Source organism: Eucalyptus grandis, chromosome 6 (genome assembly GCF_016545825.1).
Source record: "Eucalyptus grandis isolate ANBG69807.140 chromosome 6, ASM1654582v1, whole genome shotgun sequence".
NCBI classification, from domain to species: Eukaryota; Viridiplantae; Streptophyta; class Magnoliopsida; order Myrtales; family Myrtaceae; genus Eucalyptus; species Eucalyptus grandis.
Window position 1 is genome coordinate 51,760,894 of NC_052617.1, and position 15,139 is coordinate 51,776,032.

Here is a 15,139-nt window from a genome sequence, read left to right on the forward strand (position 1 = left end):
TCCCAAGAAGCCCACCAGCAACTTTATATGGAGATCATCACATTGTTAACTGATCTTATCTCTAGTCAAACCTTTTTGGGGGGAAAGATTTCTTTCATGGGCCTGGGACTCCCCACTCAATAAATGCGACTACGTAGTTTCCAAATTAATTTTTTTAATCTCTCTTTTCGGAACATAATTATAGCAATTTCAAAAGCATAATGATTAATTTGCTCCTTTTTCTTAGTGGAAAAGTCTCTCTCTCTCTCTCTCTCTCTCTCTCTCTCAAAAAGCTTCTCTTTCTCTCTCTCTCTTCTCTTTTTGGACGTCACATTCTTGGTCAAAAGATAAACACGTCCATAAATTATTCCACATTTTAAGGCAAACTCTGACTATAGTAAATTATTTAAATCCAGAAATGTCGTGCTCCACTGGGGTTTCATTAAATAACTTATCATGAGTCACCCCCCCTCCCTCGTTTTAATTAATATATTTTTTCTTTTCAAAACGGTTTTCGAGAATAGTAGTGACCTAATGGGAGGAGAACACTATTCCCAATATTCCATTCCTCTCAATCTTTGACAAACTTGCTTTCCCTTGAATTATTCTGTTTAAAATTGTAGTTTGCATTGACATTTTGAATTATCAAGTTCCCATTAGTTCAATTGTTATTGTCCGGCTTTTTGGAATCTCGACGGGGCACAACCCACCAGGCTTTGAAAGAAATTGGAGTGATTAATGTAATGATCAAATGATTTGGACAACTTGGTATGAAATATGTCCTTTGGCACGCTTAATGCTTCCTTCTCTAATTAGAAGCTTCCTCCCACATTAAAAATGTGTTTATTTTTAGAAGATAAATGATTTCAAAAATTATTTTTTAAATAATTACTTGTATCACTTACAAAAACGAATAAACAAAAAATAATTTTGTTATCCACGGAAATATTAAGAAATAAACTATTATAGATAATGAAAATGTAAATTTTTTTTCCAAATCATTTATTTTCTCGCAAAACAAATGGAGTTGATTATGACAAAGATTATTTTTTAACATGCATTATCATCATGGGTGATGAGTCTCTTCTGCATATTACAATAGAAAATGCATTTTGATCCAAAGTCGAAAGCCTCTAATTGTTCATTGGGATAGACAGACATTGCGCTGTCTTCCATTGGCGAGTCAGGTAATGGCCTGAGATGTGAATAGGGTTGTGAATAAGATTCGAAACTGCGGGAGTGGATAATGATTACCACCGGAAGTGAAAGTGAACGTGAGCGACCCGGAAAGGTCAAAAAGGCTACTTCCTTTCATCACGATTGCTGTCTATTAGCTCAGCTTTTTTCCTCTGCTTTTTTCGTTTGTTAGGTGAGCAAGCACATCATGCTGCTCCCAGCTGCAGCAATTATCTGAAGAAAAGTGAGGGGAAGAATGTCACCAGTAAAATGGGCAAAAGAAACGAACGCCAAAAATAACGATTCAATTATATTTATGATGAAAGAACAAAATAAACATTCTGAAAATACAACGCCAAACGGGTGTGGTCTTCAAGGAAACATATATCATCATGTCAGTGAAAATCAAAAAGAAAAGGACAATCTCCTGTAAGCCCTTGTGTTGGAATGTATTAGGAAATCTTCTAGAATTTCTCCCTGATTATATTACGTGATTATATTACGTGATATTATGTGATTTGTTTTTATTCTGATTGCTGTAAATTAGATATTGATAGATATTAGAGGCAACTTAGGATCTTTATCTATATAGGTTTCTTACCTAATTTAGATTCTCTGTTCATGTATTTATACTCATTGTAATCACTCTATGAGAGATAAGAAAACAGATTCTTTTCTTCATGGTATCAGAGCCCAAAGGTCCTTCATCTATTCACCTCGAGTAATTTTTTTTTTCTTTCGTTCGATCACTATGTCGGACGAATCATCAACCACCCAATCTAACCCTCCATCACTTCTTACAAAATCCACCGAAGCTCATCCCATTCAGATCACTTCCATAAAGCTGAATGGTGATAATTTTTTTCGGTGGTCTCAATCCGTTCGAATGTATATACGGGGTAGAGGAAAAAGTGGCTATCTGACTGGAGATAATGCAGAACCTGCGACAGATGACCCCACTTGGGCTGTCTGGGATGCAGAGAATTCAGCGATTATGACGTGGCTGACCAACTCCATGGAAGAAGATATTGGTGCAAATTATCCCGCAAAGGAACTCTGGGATGCGGTGTGTGAGATGTATTCAGATTTGGGTAATCAATCTCAAATCTACGAGTTAACCTTGAAGCTAGGGAAGATGCGACAAGGAGAGGAAACTGTCACAAAATACTTTCACTCCTTGAAACGTTTGTGGCAGAATTGGATGTATTCAATGATCATGAGTGGATGTGTATTGAAGATGGTAATCGATACAGGAAAATTGTAGAAGCAGAACGTATTTATGCTTTCCTAGCAGGGCTTAGAGATGAGTTTGATGAAGTTAGCCTGCAGCCTCTTGTCTGTTAGTAAACTTTCTAAAGAGTCTAATTGCCGTGTTGTCTTTTTTGCTTCCCATTGTGAGTTTCAGGATCAGATCTCGGGGAAGACGATTGGCAATGCTAGGATGAGGGATGGTCTTTACTATTTTGAAGAGTTTGTCTCTAATAAAAAAGCTCAGGCGTATGGAACTTTCAGTTCTTCCCCTGTTCAAGAACAAATAATGGTTTGGCATCATAGATTAGGCCATCCTAGCTTTAGATATTTGAAACATTTGTTTTCTCATTTGTTCAAAGATGTGGATGTTTCTTCACTACATTGTGACAATTGTCTTTTTCTAAAAGTCATCGTACTCATTATAATCCAAAACAGTATCGTGCATCATCTCCTTTTACTTAATCCATAGTGATGTTTGGGGTCCTTCACCCATGTCAACAAAAACCGGAAAACGATGGTTTGTTACTTTTATAGATGATCATACCCGTTTATGTTGGACATACTTGATGAGCGCCAAATCTGAAGTTGAGTCATTGTTCAAAAAATTTTATCAAATGGTTATGACTCAATTCCGTACTACTATTAGTATTCTTCGTACTGATAATGGTACTGAATATTATAACCAATTTTTGGGGAGTTTTTTGACAGAAAAAGGCATCATTCACCAGTCAACTTGCCGAACTACACCCCAACAGAATGGTATTGCTGAACGCAAAATCGCCATCTCCTTGAAGTATCGCGTGCTCTCTTTTTCAATGCATGTACCTAAATACTTATGGGGAAGCTGTGCTAACAGCATCTTATCTAATTAATAGGTTGCCTACTCGGGTATTAAATTACACTACTCCCTTTAAATTGTTTCAAAAAAGTGTACCCCACAGCTCGTATTTTTCTGATATTCCTCTAAGGGTGTTTGGTTGCACTACATTTGTCCATCTCCCAATTCGTGTCGATCTAAATTAGATCCTCGGGCTGAAAAGTGTGTGTTTATAGGGTATGCACCTAATCAAAGAGGTTACAAGTGTTACAATCCACATACTGGTAAAACTCATATCACTATGGATGTAACATTTATCGAGTCACAAACCGTTTTTTCTAACAAATCTCTTCAGGGGGAGAATGGCGAAGTTAGTGAAGAGATTAACTCTCCTGTCCTTCCTAATCCTTTGTTTGAATCTTCGAAAACACCACTGAAATCTTGATGTGTCAAAGATAGGGGGAGAAAAAGTTCAAGATCACAATGTGATCAATAAGCCCGAGCTTCAGGTTTATACTAGAAGGAAAACTCTTCAAAATATTGCAGATCAGAACTTTGTCCTGGAGCCTCATCCGTCTACAACCCCGAGAGATGATCTCTTGCCTTCACATCGTGATCCTAGTAGTACTCTTTTCCTCCATTCCTATCTTAAATTCTGATACTAATGCTTCTAATCTTGATATGCCTATAGCTCTTAGAAAAGGAGTTAGATCATGTACTAAGCATCCTATATCAAAACATGTGTCATTCCAAAAGTTATCTCATCATCATAGAGCATTTGTGTCAAATCTGTCTCACATATCTATTCCTAGAAATATCCATGAAGCTTTGAAGGATCCAAAGTGGAAGATGGCTGTTGAGGATGAAATGCTTGCACTTAAGAAGAATGGCACATGGGAGTTGGTTGATACACCAGAAGAAAAAAGATCGTTGGCTGTAAATGGGTATTTACTGTAAAATGTAAACCCGATGGGAGTGTTGAGCGGTATAAAGCAAGGTTAGTGGCAAAGGGGTTCACTCGTAGACTTATGGAGTAGACTATCGGGAGACTTTTGCCCCAGTTGCCAAGATAAATTCTGTTCGAATTTTACTATCTTTGGCTGCTACATTTGATTGGCCCTTACATCGCTTAGACGTGAAGAATGCATTCTTGAATGGTGACTTGGAGGAAGAAGTGTTTATGAGTTTACCACCAGGTTTTGCAGAAACTGAAGGCAAAGTTTGCAGATTAAAAAAAGTCGTTGTATGGACTTAAACAATCTCCAAGAGCGTGGTTTGAACGATTCGGGAAGGTGGTTAAAAGATTTGGCTATCACCAAAGTCAAGGAGACCACACTCTATTCTATAAACACTCAAAGGAAGGTAAGCGTGCAATTCTAATCGTCTATGTTGATGATATAATATTAACTGGTGATGACAAAGTTGAGTTGAAAAGCTTGCAAGGGAAGTTGGCTGAGGAGTTTGAAGTTAAGGATTTGGGTGCCTTGAAATATTTTCTTGGAATAGAATTTGCGAGATCCAAAAAGGGCATTTTTATAAACCAACGCAAATATGTTCTTGATCTGCTTAAAGAGACAGGTCTATTAGGATGTAAAGCAGCAGAGACCCCCGTGGAACCAAATATGAAGCTTGAACTTGCCAAGGCTGAAGAAGTAATAGACCGAGAAAGGTATCAAAGGCTTGTTGGTCGACTTATTTACTTATCTCATACTCGACCTGATATATCGTTTGCTGTAAGTATGGTGAGTCGGGGCTCATGCACTCACCGTGGCCAAGGCATTTTGAAGCGGTATATAGAATTTTACGCTACTTGAAGGGAAGTCCTGGTAAGGGTCTAATGTTTGAAAACATGGACATCCTGGAAATTGAGGTGTTCACCGATGCAGATTGGGCTAATTTAGTCACTTGGAAGAGTAAAAAGCGAGTGTGGTGGCATCAACTGGCATGGTGTATGCAAGAGAACGTAGAGAACTCAGGTGGTATGAGTAAAGCCTTGAAGACAATAAAAAAAGCCAATTTGCAGAGAAGGGCACGTTGGGTTTGCAAGAATGAAGACAAAATACTGAGAGAGGACAAATTTGACTATCTTGGATCTTTATCTATATAGGTTTCTTACCTAATTTAGATTCTCTGTTCATGTATTTATACTCATTGTTCACCACCTTTTCTCCTCTCCCCCACCACCCATGTTCAACCTTCTGCTCACTACTTGAATCTTGATTTGTTTCCCTCAAATCTTTCCGGATTTTATTCACTGTAATGATAGCAATGGTGTTGATGAGAAAAGAGAGAGAAAAAGCAGGGCGTGTGCACCAGAGACGCTATTATCACAACAGCAACATTGCACCCATAAAGGCCATGGCTCTGTCCTCGGTGGTATCTTCTTTTTATGGAATGAAATGGAAACAGCCTCATGCCTGAAAATAAAAAAGAAAAAAGAAAGCACTGAGCAAAGAACAACAATGGCAAAAAAGGGTTTTTGTAGTTTGACAGGACATAGATAATACTCCCCCACAGTAAAAACGGGTAACAATGGATGTAGCACTCAAGTCCAACATTCTTCTGTTAAAACATCACGCGACATTATGCATAAAGTGATGAATAAGCAAAGAGAAAGGTGCCTTATTCGCAGCTTTGTGACTTATGGGGTAAAAAAGTAGAGAGAACTGCAGCCAGAGATTAAACAAACCGGGACCAAATTAGAGATTTGCAGATCCAGATAAAGAACAAACAAGGACCGAACGAAGAAAGGGACAGAAAAGTGACCGAGCAGGATTCCCCTTGCATGCAGTAATTCTGAAGGGCGTAAATTCCCCCATGTATGTATGAACTGTAAACATCTCTTCACACTGGAAACTCTTCTATGGGAACGTGATCAGCAGAATCAATTATTATATACATAATAATATGAAATTCGTACGCGCTTTTTGTGGGGTTCGATACATGACGCAGGGTGATCAATCTAGTCGACATTCCATATACATCAACATGGCATGTGACAAGTGTACTAATGGTGAGCATCTCCTTTTCATATTCGCTCTATTCCATCTTCTCTCCATCTCCTCTGCCTTCCACGGACATATTTCCTGCAAAAAATACTCTCTTTAGTCAAAAGCACCTAGGGGCCCTCCACTCCACCTTTTTTTTTTTTTTTTTTCTTTCTCTAACCGTCACTTCCCAATCACTAATCCCATTATCAAAATACATGAAAAATCCCAAACACAACATAGTGGATCATCTCTCATATGATTATCCAACTGTAAAGCAACCTCCCTTGGATACCCCACAGAGGGCACAAATGCAGGGATGGAATCCTAAAATCTTCATCCACTACCACCACCACCCTCAACCTTTTCCTTCACCGCTTATTTGCAAGAACAGAAATGTCATAAACCCTGAAGAACCCAAGTACCAGAAGAATCAAAGCTCAGCATGCCTTCAAGATCCTTCCCTCCAAGCCCAGGCCTTGCCGGACCCAGTTCCTTCAATAGAAACGAAGTCCTGTTCTTAGTCCTGACAATATCATCCTCTCTGGTCATCATCTTGACCATCCTCTACTTGCTCTACCATTTTTATCACTCCATTGCGAACGGGCCAAGAACAATCCCGTTTGACTCCAGTGCTCCTCTCAAGATCGAGAGGTTCTCTTACAAGGAGCTGAAATCTGCTACCTCGGACTTTGATGAGGCCAACATGATTGGGAAAGGCGGGTCTGGTACTGTCTTTAAGGGGGTATTGAAGGACGGCAAGTTAGTTGCTGTGAAGAGACTCGATGCCATGTCACTAGAGACAGAGAGGGAGTTCCAGAATGAGTTGCAGATTCTCGGTGGGCTTAGATCACCATTCCTGATCAATCTGTTGGGGTACTGTGTGGAGAAAAATAAGAGGATACTTGTGTACGAGTATATGCCAAACCGGAGTTTGCAGGAGCTGCTTTTCGGAGAAGGCGACTCGAGTTCGAGCTTGAGTTGGGAGAGGAGGTTTGCCATTATACTGGATGTTGCAAGAGCCCTGGAATTCTTGCATCTTGGTTGTGATCCACCTGTGATTCATGGAGATGTTAAGCCGAGTAATGTCCTGCTCGACTCGGAACTCCGGGCCAAGGTTTCGGATTTCGGCTTGTCGAGAATGAAAATCGAGGGCGAGTATGGGGTGGATATGTTCAGCCAGGACTTAGGCAAGAGTCAGGATTTATGGAAGAGCCAAGAGCTGTCAGGAACTCTGACTGCAGAGACTCCAGCTATTGCTACTCCAGTTGAACAAGCGGAGTGCGTGCCTGAGGTAGATTTTGCCCTTGCTTTGCAAGCTTCTTCTTCGTCAAAGAATAGTAGGACATGTTATACTGTGAAAGCTCTGAACTTGAACTCTGTTAGTTATAATGCTAGCATTGGGACTGAGAGTGATCTCAAAGGAGGAAATGGAAAGGGCAAGGAAGTCTCAGTTGTTGATGTTGCTTCTGATGAGTGGAACAAGAAGTTTGTTCCTTATGATGGTGAGTTCAACAGCTTTCATCATCCTGGAAATGATGTGAATTTCATTGCTTCTGTGGTTGCCGATGATCTGCCGGGTTCAAAACAGTGGGGTAAGGATTGGTGGTGGAGACAGGACGGAAGTGGTGAACTATGCAGTAAAGACTATGTCATGGAATGGATTGGCAGCCAAATTTGCCCAACCGATCCAGATTGGTATGATGACAGAAAGAACATTCCTGGAAAGAGTGACATAAATAATTCATCGTTGCCATTAGATAAATTAGAGGATGCGAATGAAACCCGTGTTCGAGAAGTTGGGAATCAACAACATCCTGATAAGGAACGTGAGAAGAAAGATGCAAATGGAAGGCATCCCTGTCAAAAGACACACAGAAAGATGCAAGACTGGTGGAAAGAGGAGCACACAGCTGATATTAGGAGGAAGCGTAGTAAGTTGAAACATCTCAAAATGAAGTGGAAGAAAGGCTTTAAATTGCCGCATTTTGGTCTCGGTAGGCGTTTTTACATCTGTCAAAGGAAAAAGTTTGGAGGGGAACAAAACCGGCATGATGCTGACACAAATGGGGAGTTTAGTTTTAGAAGGGGGCTGAGGAAGAAGAATGCTCATTCTAATGGCAGCGATATTTGGAGTGGAGATCTTTTCAGCCGCGAGCTAAGCAGCACGACAAGCATGAGAGGAACTTTATGTTATATTGCCCCAGAGTATGGAGGTTGTGGATACTTGATTGAGAAGGCTGATGTATACAGCCTTGGGGTGTTAATCCTAGTCATTGTGTCCGGGAGAAGACCGTTGCATGTTCTTGCCTCGCCAATGAAGTTGGAGAAAGCAAATTTAGTAAGCTGGTGTCGACACTTAGCTCAGACTGGAGAAATTTTAGAGCTTGTGGATGAGAGGTTAAAAGGCAAGTATAACAAGGACCAAGCTAGCTTGTGCATTAACTTGGCGTTAATTTGCTTACAGAAGATCCCGGAGTTGCGGCCAGACATAGGAGATATAGTTAAGATATTGAAAGGGGAGATGGATCTCCCACCGCTGCCGTTTGAGTTCTCTCCATCACCACCGGCAAAACTGATTGGCAGATCAAGGAGGAAACCGAAAACTAATGCAGAGTAAAGGTTTGACCTGAAGTTAGATATTCTGAGTTGATCAAATCACTTTCGATGTACATAAGCATTGAGTTTAACCCTGTATCGTGTACACTTCAATAGGATTCTAGTTTCTTTTTCTATTTCAGTGGCTGCAAAGTCTGTGGCCTTCTGTTTTGCCACCATCATTCTCGATCTGCATTGTATGCTGGACGAACATAATTATAGTCTCAATCTCAAATTCTGGATACCAAGATTGTTAAGAACTTCAATTGGACATGATGGTTGAGAGATGCAGTTGATTCAGTTGAATCTATTTCCAGTAAAAAAGTTCTCCATATGTTGCTCCTGAAATGTTAAAAATGCCATCCTTCTTTGGACCATACTTGAAGGCAGTGGTAAATGGTAAGAAGCCCTTCTAGGAGTAGATTAAATCTCTAAATCAACCGTCCTTTTTATTGCTGTTCTCTTTTGGTATGGTTAGGAAACAGAAGATCTCAGTTCTCCCTTTGTCAATGGAAATGGTTGAGCGTGCACTTGTACACCCAGGACCAACATACACTTAGCAGATGGAGGGTGCTTCCATTTAGTTCATACACTTCCTAGTCATAAATTTTGATGTTGCTGAAAAGAGACTCTTAAGGGCAAAATTAAACTGTCTATAAAGGGCATCCCAGCGCACTAGACTTACAGCTAGGTGAGGATCAGGGAGGGGGCTCTATCATACACAAATTTCTCATTTTTGTTTCGCGAGAAAGATACAATGTCGGCTACTAACATCGAGCATCTGGACTTGTTAAGAATTGGATGAATGGTAATCACGTGTGAAAGCTATCAATACTAAATTTTATATGAGGGCACACGGGAGCCGAACCCTATCATCCTCCAATCCTCATGACTTTGGATTACAGAGTATAAAGTTGTTGGTAGCCAAAAGAAAATAAAAGTGCTCACCTAAATTTTCGGCCCAAGTTCTTTTTCCTGAAGGAAGAAAGGAATCAATCTTTGGGCTCAGAATGCAGGTATGCAGGATGAATGGCAGTGACACGGGAGTCTAACTAAACTGGGGGTATTTTATTTTGCGAGTGAGGCCTCTTAGCATTAGCAGAGCTTTTAGGAACAGTAAGTTTTGCTTAAAACTGGAAAACAGTTGATAATTGTCCGTATGCTTGCTTTTAAGGATTGGCAATTTTGTCACCGCAACTTGAAACATGCTCATGCTTTTGAGAACGGCATGCCTTTTTAAAGAGCATTTCTTCCTTCAGGGATTAAATAATAGGAGAACAAACACATCTCCCGCTCACTCTCTCTTTTCACTCTATGTACGTGGTTCACTGCCGCACTGCACTACCTATTTCAGTTCACTTAGTTTATTTTTGCTAAAACTTTTTCCTTGGAGGTCATTTTAGAGAACAAAAAGAAACTCATTTCCATCAAAGAACCTGTATTAGAATTCAAGTTACTGAAAGGATTAAGGAAAATAAGGGACAAAAGAACCTCTATCAGGTCTCGAGTTCCAGAAGAGATTGTACTGGATATCGTCCAATGGATTCTCTATGACAACAATCCCCATGTGTACCCAGAAAAATGAGACTTTGCTGTATCAGTACATGACCAGAGAATTAAAAGCGAAAACCTGTAGTAAAGATAAATGCAATGTGGTTCGACCAACTATAATTGTCTCACCGAAGTCTACATTTTGCAAAACAGTTCTGATGACGGCAATGTCCATCTTGCCGAAGGTGAATGACGAGTTTCAAAAGCTAAGCGTTTTTTCGGTCCTTTACATATAAATATGGTCGGTCATGGCAATGCCTTTAAGAAATGCACAGCTGATATCTACGGATTTATATGGTGGAACTACTAAGTGGCTTCTCGGATCGGGCTGGCATGTTGGAACGTGGATGCACCACAACAGAACAGCCCATGCCACACCCAGCAGCGTAGCTTTGAAAACGTGAGAGGCCAACGAGCAGCTAGCGAACTGAACGCAGACCTTGCTGCTTCATCAGACTTACGAGGATGCGAGAGGTAATGCGACCCCATGTGCGGAGAAAGGCAATGCAAGGCCCTCCTTCAGAACGGTAGGCAGATTGCTTAATTAATGAAAGATAGGGAGGTGGCACAAACTAAGCACGAGCAGAACAAAGGCAATGTAAAAGCCTTCTCAGAGCAGCATTTTGAAATCTGGGCACTGACTAAAGCTTGAGGATCTATTATGCATGTTCGACTGGGCCTTCTATGAGGTGAGCCGATAGTTTATTGCAATCATTCCGAGGTAGCTGCAGTGCAATGTTGGTGCCATTCTTTTGTTTCTTGAATAAGGGGGTAGGCAGAGAGGCTAAAGAAGCAGAACACATGCAACTGGCAAATGTGATGCTGTGCCTTTGCTGCTCTTACACCCTATCAATGGCAAGAGCTGGGCCTGTAGTGGGCCAAGAAGTCCTTTTGCTGGGCTAAAGAGTCGGGCTTGAGTGGCGCCGGTCCAAGAAGCACAAAATTGAAAGACATAATATTAGGCCATTTGGGAACTGCTTTCCAAAGGATCTTTAGGGGGCTAAAGGCCTTCGGGTCAAGAAGAGAGTGTTTGGGAAGATTTTTTTTACTTGCCTTTGGGAAAGGCAAGCCTTCCCAAGGCAAGTTGGGGCTGCCTTGGAGTTAAGACAAAAAGTTTTCTTCCATAAATATCCTCGTTAACATTTTGTTTTTTCGGTTTTGTCCTCGTAACTATTCACCTTCTTCTTCGTTGAGGTTGACCGGCGAAGTTGCGTCGAGTTGTGAGGGGCCGATGACAAGCTGACAGAGGCGGCAAGGGGCCGATGTGTCACGATGATCGTCGGTGGCCAGTCGCGTGACCTCGACAACCCCTGCGAGTTGCGTCGCCGCGACCGCTGCAACCCCCGGCAACCACCCACATCTGGGTCGCAGTAAGGTAGCGCGACCACTGCAACCTCGGCGACGCTACAACCCCTGGCAGTTCTGGGTCACCGAGGTCTCCGTGACCCAGATCTACGCCGCGTGACCTCCGGCGACCCAAATCGCGCACAAATCTGGGTCATCGGAGGTCACCGCGACCCAGATCTGGGCCACACGACCTTCAACGACCCAAATCGAGCGATCAGGATCGCGCGATCTAGTCGCAACAATTTGGTTGCGATCGAGGTCGCCGCAACCAGATCGAGCGGCCCCGGCGACCTCCATGCGGAAGGTCATGCGACCCGCCGCGTCGCGACCTCCGTGCGGAGGTCGCCGGCCGCCGATCCGGGTTGCGGGGACCCGCCGACCGCCTCGCCCCACGTCAAACTCTCGCTAGACCGCCTACCCCTCACTGGCAGTAACCAGCCAATTCTCTTTTTTTTTTTCCTTTTCTTTAATGATAAAAGTCTTTTGCACAGTTAATTTGTTCAAACATTATTTTGCTCAAACATACTTTACAATGGACTTTTATAAATACGATTTACCAAACACAATTTACATTTTCAAAAATCCCTTTGACTCAAAGATCTTTATATTTTCTCAAGAACTTTCCTCGAAGGTCCTCCCAAACGCACCCTTAAATATGCTCGAATCATGTACACGGAAATCACCTGGACCATTAAATTATACAATTTTCACGTGCTCTTTTGATATTGTCGCCACACCGACTTTGAACTTTCAAAAGTATAGAAATAGGACAAATGTGTGGTTTAACATTAAATGAGTTTTTCAAACAACACTAGCAATGTTGCTATTGCATGGATCAAAAGCGCGCCTCAATAGAAGGTATCCTAGCTAAAAGTCCATCAGTTTATGCACATGAAATTAAAAATGAAGAAGAAATTTTTCAAAAATTTTAAGAAGTTGTCGTGAAAGAAGGAGATAAAAGTAGTGTCAGAGGGTAGAGGCAGCTTTATGCAGTACAACGAGGGATTGGTGCTCCAAATGAATTAAAAGAATAAACCTTGCTTTTTCTGCAATGGAACGACTGAATTTCATGGACAAGATAGCTAAAAGCCTATTTCTAATTCATAGCTATAGCCTATAGATAAGTGGGCAAATTAGCAGGCCAAGCTCCAATTCCGGAAATCATAAGCCAGGTTTAACCAAAACGAAAAGATAATTAAGCAGTCATAAACCTCCCATCACACAGGACAAGACCCAGATAGAGATAGAGAGAGAGAGAGAGAGAGAGAGAGAGGGGAACATCTCTATCCCCCTAGAAGAACCATCCAGATCCTATCCCTATCCAAACCGACCCCACGAGAGCAACGAGAACCCGAGAACCCAGGGACCCGTTTCCGAGGACCCTGTGATCGGCGGAAGCGGAGGACGAATTGCCGGCGGAGACGGAGGCGGACGGCGGAGGGGGCAGGGGGTGGACGAGGACGGAGACCTTCATGCCGTTGAAGCACTGGCCGTTCCCGCAGATGAAGAAGTACCGCTTGGCCTTGTTGAGCAGGATGAAGTCCTTGCCGCTGCTCCAATTGCCGATGGCTCCTTCGGTCGTGCAGTTGTCGTAGCCCGTCCGGTTCACTTCGAACACGTTGTACTGGTTCTTCTGGTACCTAAACGCTGCTCAATCGTTTCGAGCATCATAGAAAAGGAGTCAGCTTTTTCCACGAGAGAGAAGGCAAAAGGTTAAGAAATTCACGGCATTAATCACTTCTGTGTCCTGTACATATATCTTGGTTCAAAACGGGTGAATCGGTAGGAAGTTTCCATCTTTTTTGTTCTGAATCAGATCAAGACCAGATCCTTTATGAAAAAAAAAAGACAAAAGGCAAAAAATGCAATGACAGCAGAGAAGGTACTTTGCCTTCAAGAAGCTGAAAAGAAAACAAGAAGAAATGGGTTTTGGAATACAGATCTAGCTGCTTCAAGTGAAGTGTACAGAGAAATGCGTGGAGAGAGAGAGAGAGAGTACAGATGAGGTCGCCGACGTAGAAGGTGTTGTTGTTGGCCCAGAGGGTGTAGTTGATGCCCGGGTTCCATCCGCGGTTGGCGCCGACAATGTGGTCGGTGGCGGTGGCCGGGGACATGGCGGCGGCAGCGAGAACGAAGAGGAGGAGGAGGATGATGGGGTTGGATGGGGTGGCCATGGGAGGACACTCTCGTTGGTTGGTGGGTGGGGTGATGAGGATGAGTCTCGAAGATGCCCTTTTCCTATTTGAGTCACCGCTACAGGGCGGGGGAGCAGCTTCCACTTTGAATACTCACACGCCCCCTTGACTGTGTACTGTGGAGCAGAGCAGAACAGAGCATGGCGTTAATATATTGGGTCCAAGAAATTTTGAAGAGGGAGGAGGGACCAACCCCTTTTTTCTGTTAGGCTCAGATTATTGCTGGCGTTGTGTGTTGTATGGGGAAATCCATGATGTTCTCCCTCCTCATTTCAAATTAAAGTTGGAGATCAATAAATCAAAAACCGCACCTTACTCTGACCTCGTTATGTCTTTTATTTTGGTCGTGACCTCGTTATGTCGAATCGCACAGAAAGCCCATTATAAAGCTAATTGATTGATTGCACGCCGCTCTCCGCATTCAATTGTCGTCGTAGGACATGCACCCCTATAAAAGAAAAAGAAAAAGAAAAAAACAACAGTAGCGACGAGAACGACAGCATAATTACTGTGGTGGGACCATTCTTGTCAAGGAAAAAGAACGAGAAGAAAGGGAAACAAGAAATCGGCATTGGGCCAACTTACATGATTTCAGTCAGGTTTGCAGTTGCATATACCGCTTAACTAATTGTTTATCCGATAAGTGTTTCGGGATCGATGCTCGTGGAAAGCACGCCATCTGATGTTTCAGTTCCCATTTCCGTGACATCTTGACACGAATTGTCCTCGATTGAAATCGAAATGTATGGGAGTGCCCAAAATAAATCTTTCGAAACAAATTATTGCGCTTGCCTAAATGCACCATGCGACACAAGCTTTACACCAGCTTATGCTTCTCTCCGACATTTGCGTAGTTGGCCTAGTTGCCGCATCGAGGACAGCGTAGCATTTCTATCTTTGTGTGAGCATGTCTGTTCTGTTTCCACTCTGGTTTCTCATTAAATAAATGGACATCGGGCGGCGGTCCAAACAAGGCCCCCTCCATGGGGCATGTCTATACCTAATCTATCAGAATCGATTAAAGTATACAGCATCATAAGTAGGGCAACTGCGAAGTAAAGGTAAAAACATAGATACTGCAGACATTGCAGGCAGTAGCTCACACAAAGGTGGCAACGGTCACCTAACGGGCTCTTCAAAACTTACCCAGTAGACCCACCAAATCAGAGCTTCAAATTATTTGTACTGGTTGATTAGGTAGCTGGACCATCGTCCCTCGAAAGCACAACCAATTACTC

At 42.3% G+C, this 15,139-nt stretch overlaps 2 protein-coding genes across 2 annotated transcripts; one reads left to right on the plus strand and one right to left on the minus strand.

Annotated features, from left to right (window-relative positions):
• Positions 1-6,465: 6,465 nt before the first annotated feature.
• Positions 6,466-9,095, plus strand: LOC104452259 (putative receptor-like protein kinase At1g80870). The gene has a single exon (XM_039315954.1). The coding sequence runs from the start codon at positions 6,656-6,658 to the stop codon at positions 8,828-8,830; it is 2,175 nt and encodes a 724-aa protein (XP_039171888.1). The 5' UTR covers positions 6,466-6,655; the 3' UTR covers positions 8,831-9,095.
• Positions 9,096-12,711: 3,616 nt separating this feature from the next.
• LOC104450631 (lamin-like protein) lies at positions 12,712-14,104 on the minus strand. The gene is made up of 2 exons (XM_010065277.3): positions 13,706-14,104; positions 12,712-13,353 (listed from the first exon to the last, which is right to left on the minus strand). Exons 1-2 carry the CDS (start codon positions 13,878-13,880, stop codon positions 12,998-13,000), a joined length of 531 nt encoding a protein of 176 aa, XP_010063579.2. The 5' UTR covers positions 13,881-14,104; the 3' UTR covers positions 12,712-12,997.
• Between the last annotated feature and the right edge of the window lie 1,035 nt (positions 14,105-15,139).

Bases quoted from the DNA above. Each gene is read 5' to 3' on its own strand.
- LOC104452259 (XM_039315954.1), top strand. From the start codon at position 6,656: ATGCCTTCAAGATCCTTCCCTCCAAGCCCAGGCCTTGCCGGACCCAGT.
- LOC104450631 (XM_010065277.3), bottom strand. From the start codon at position 13,880: ATGGCCACCCCATCCAACCCCATCATCCTCCTCCTCCTCTTCGTTCTC. The intron at 13,354-13,705 runs GTACTCTCTCTC...ACGATTGAGCAG, and splicing joins CTACGTCGGCGACCTCATCT to CGTTTAGGTACCAGAAGAAC.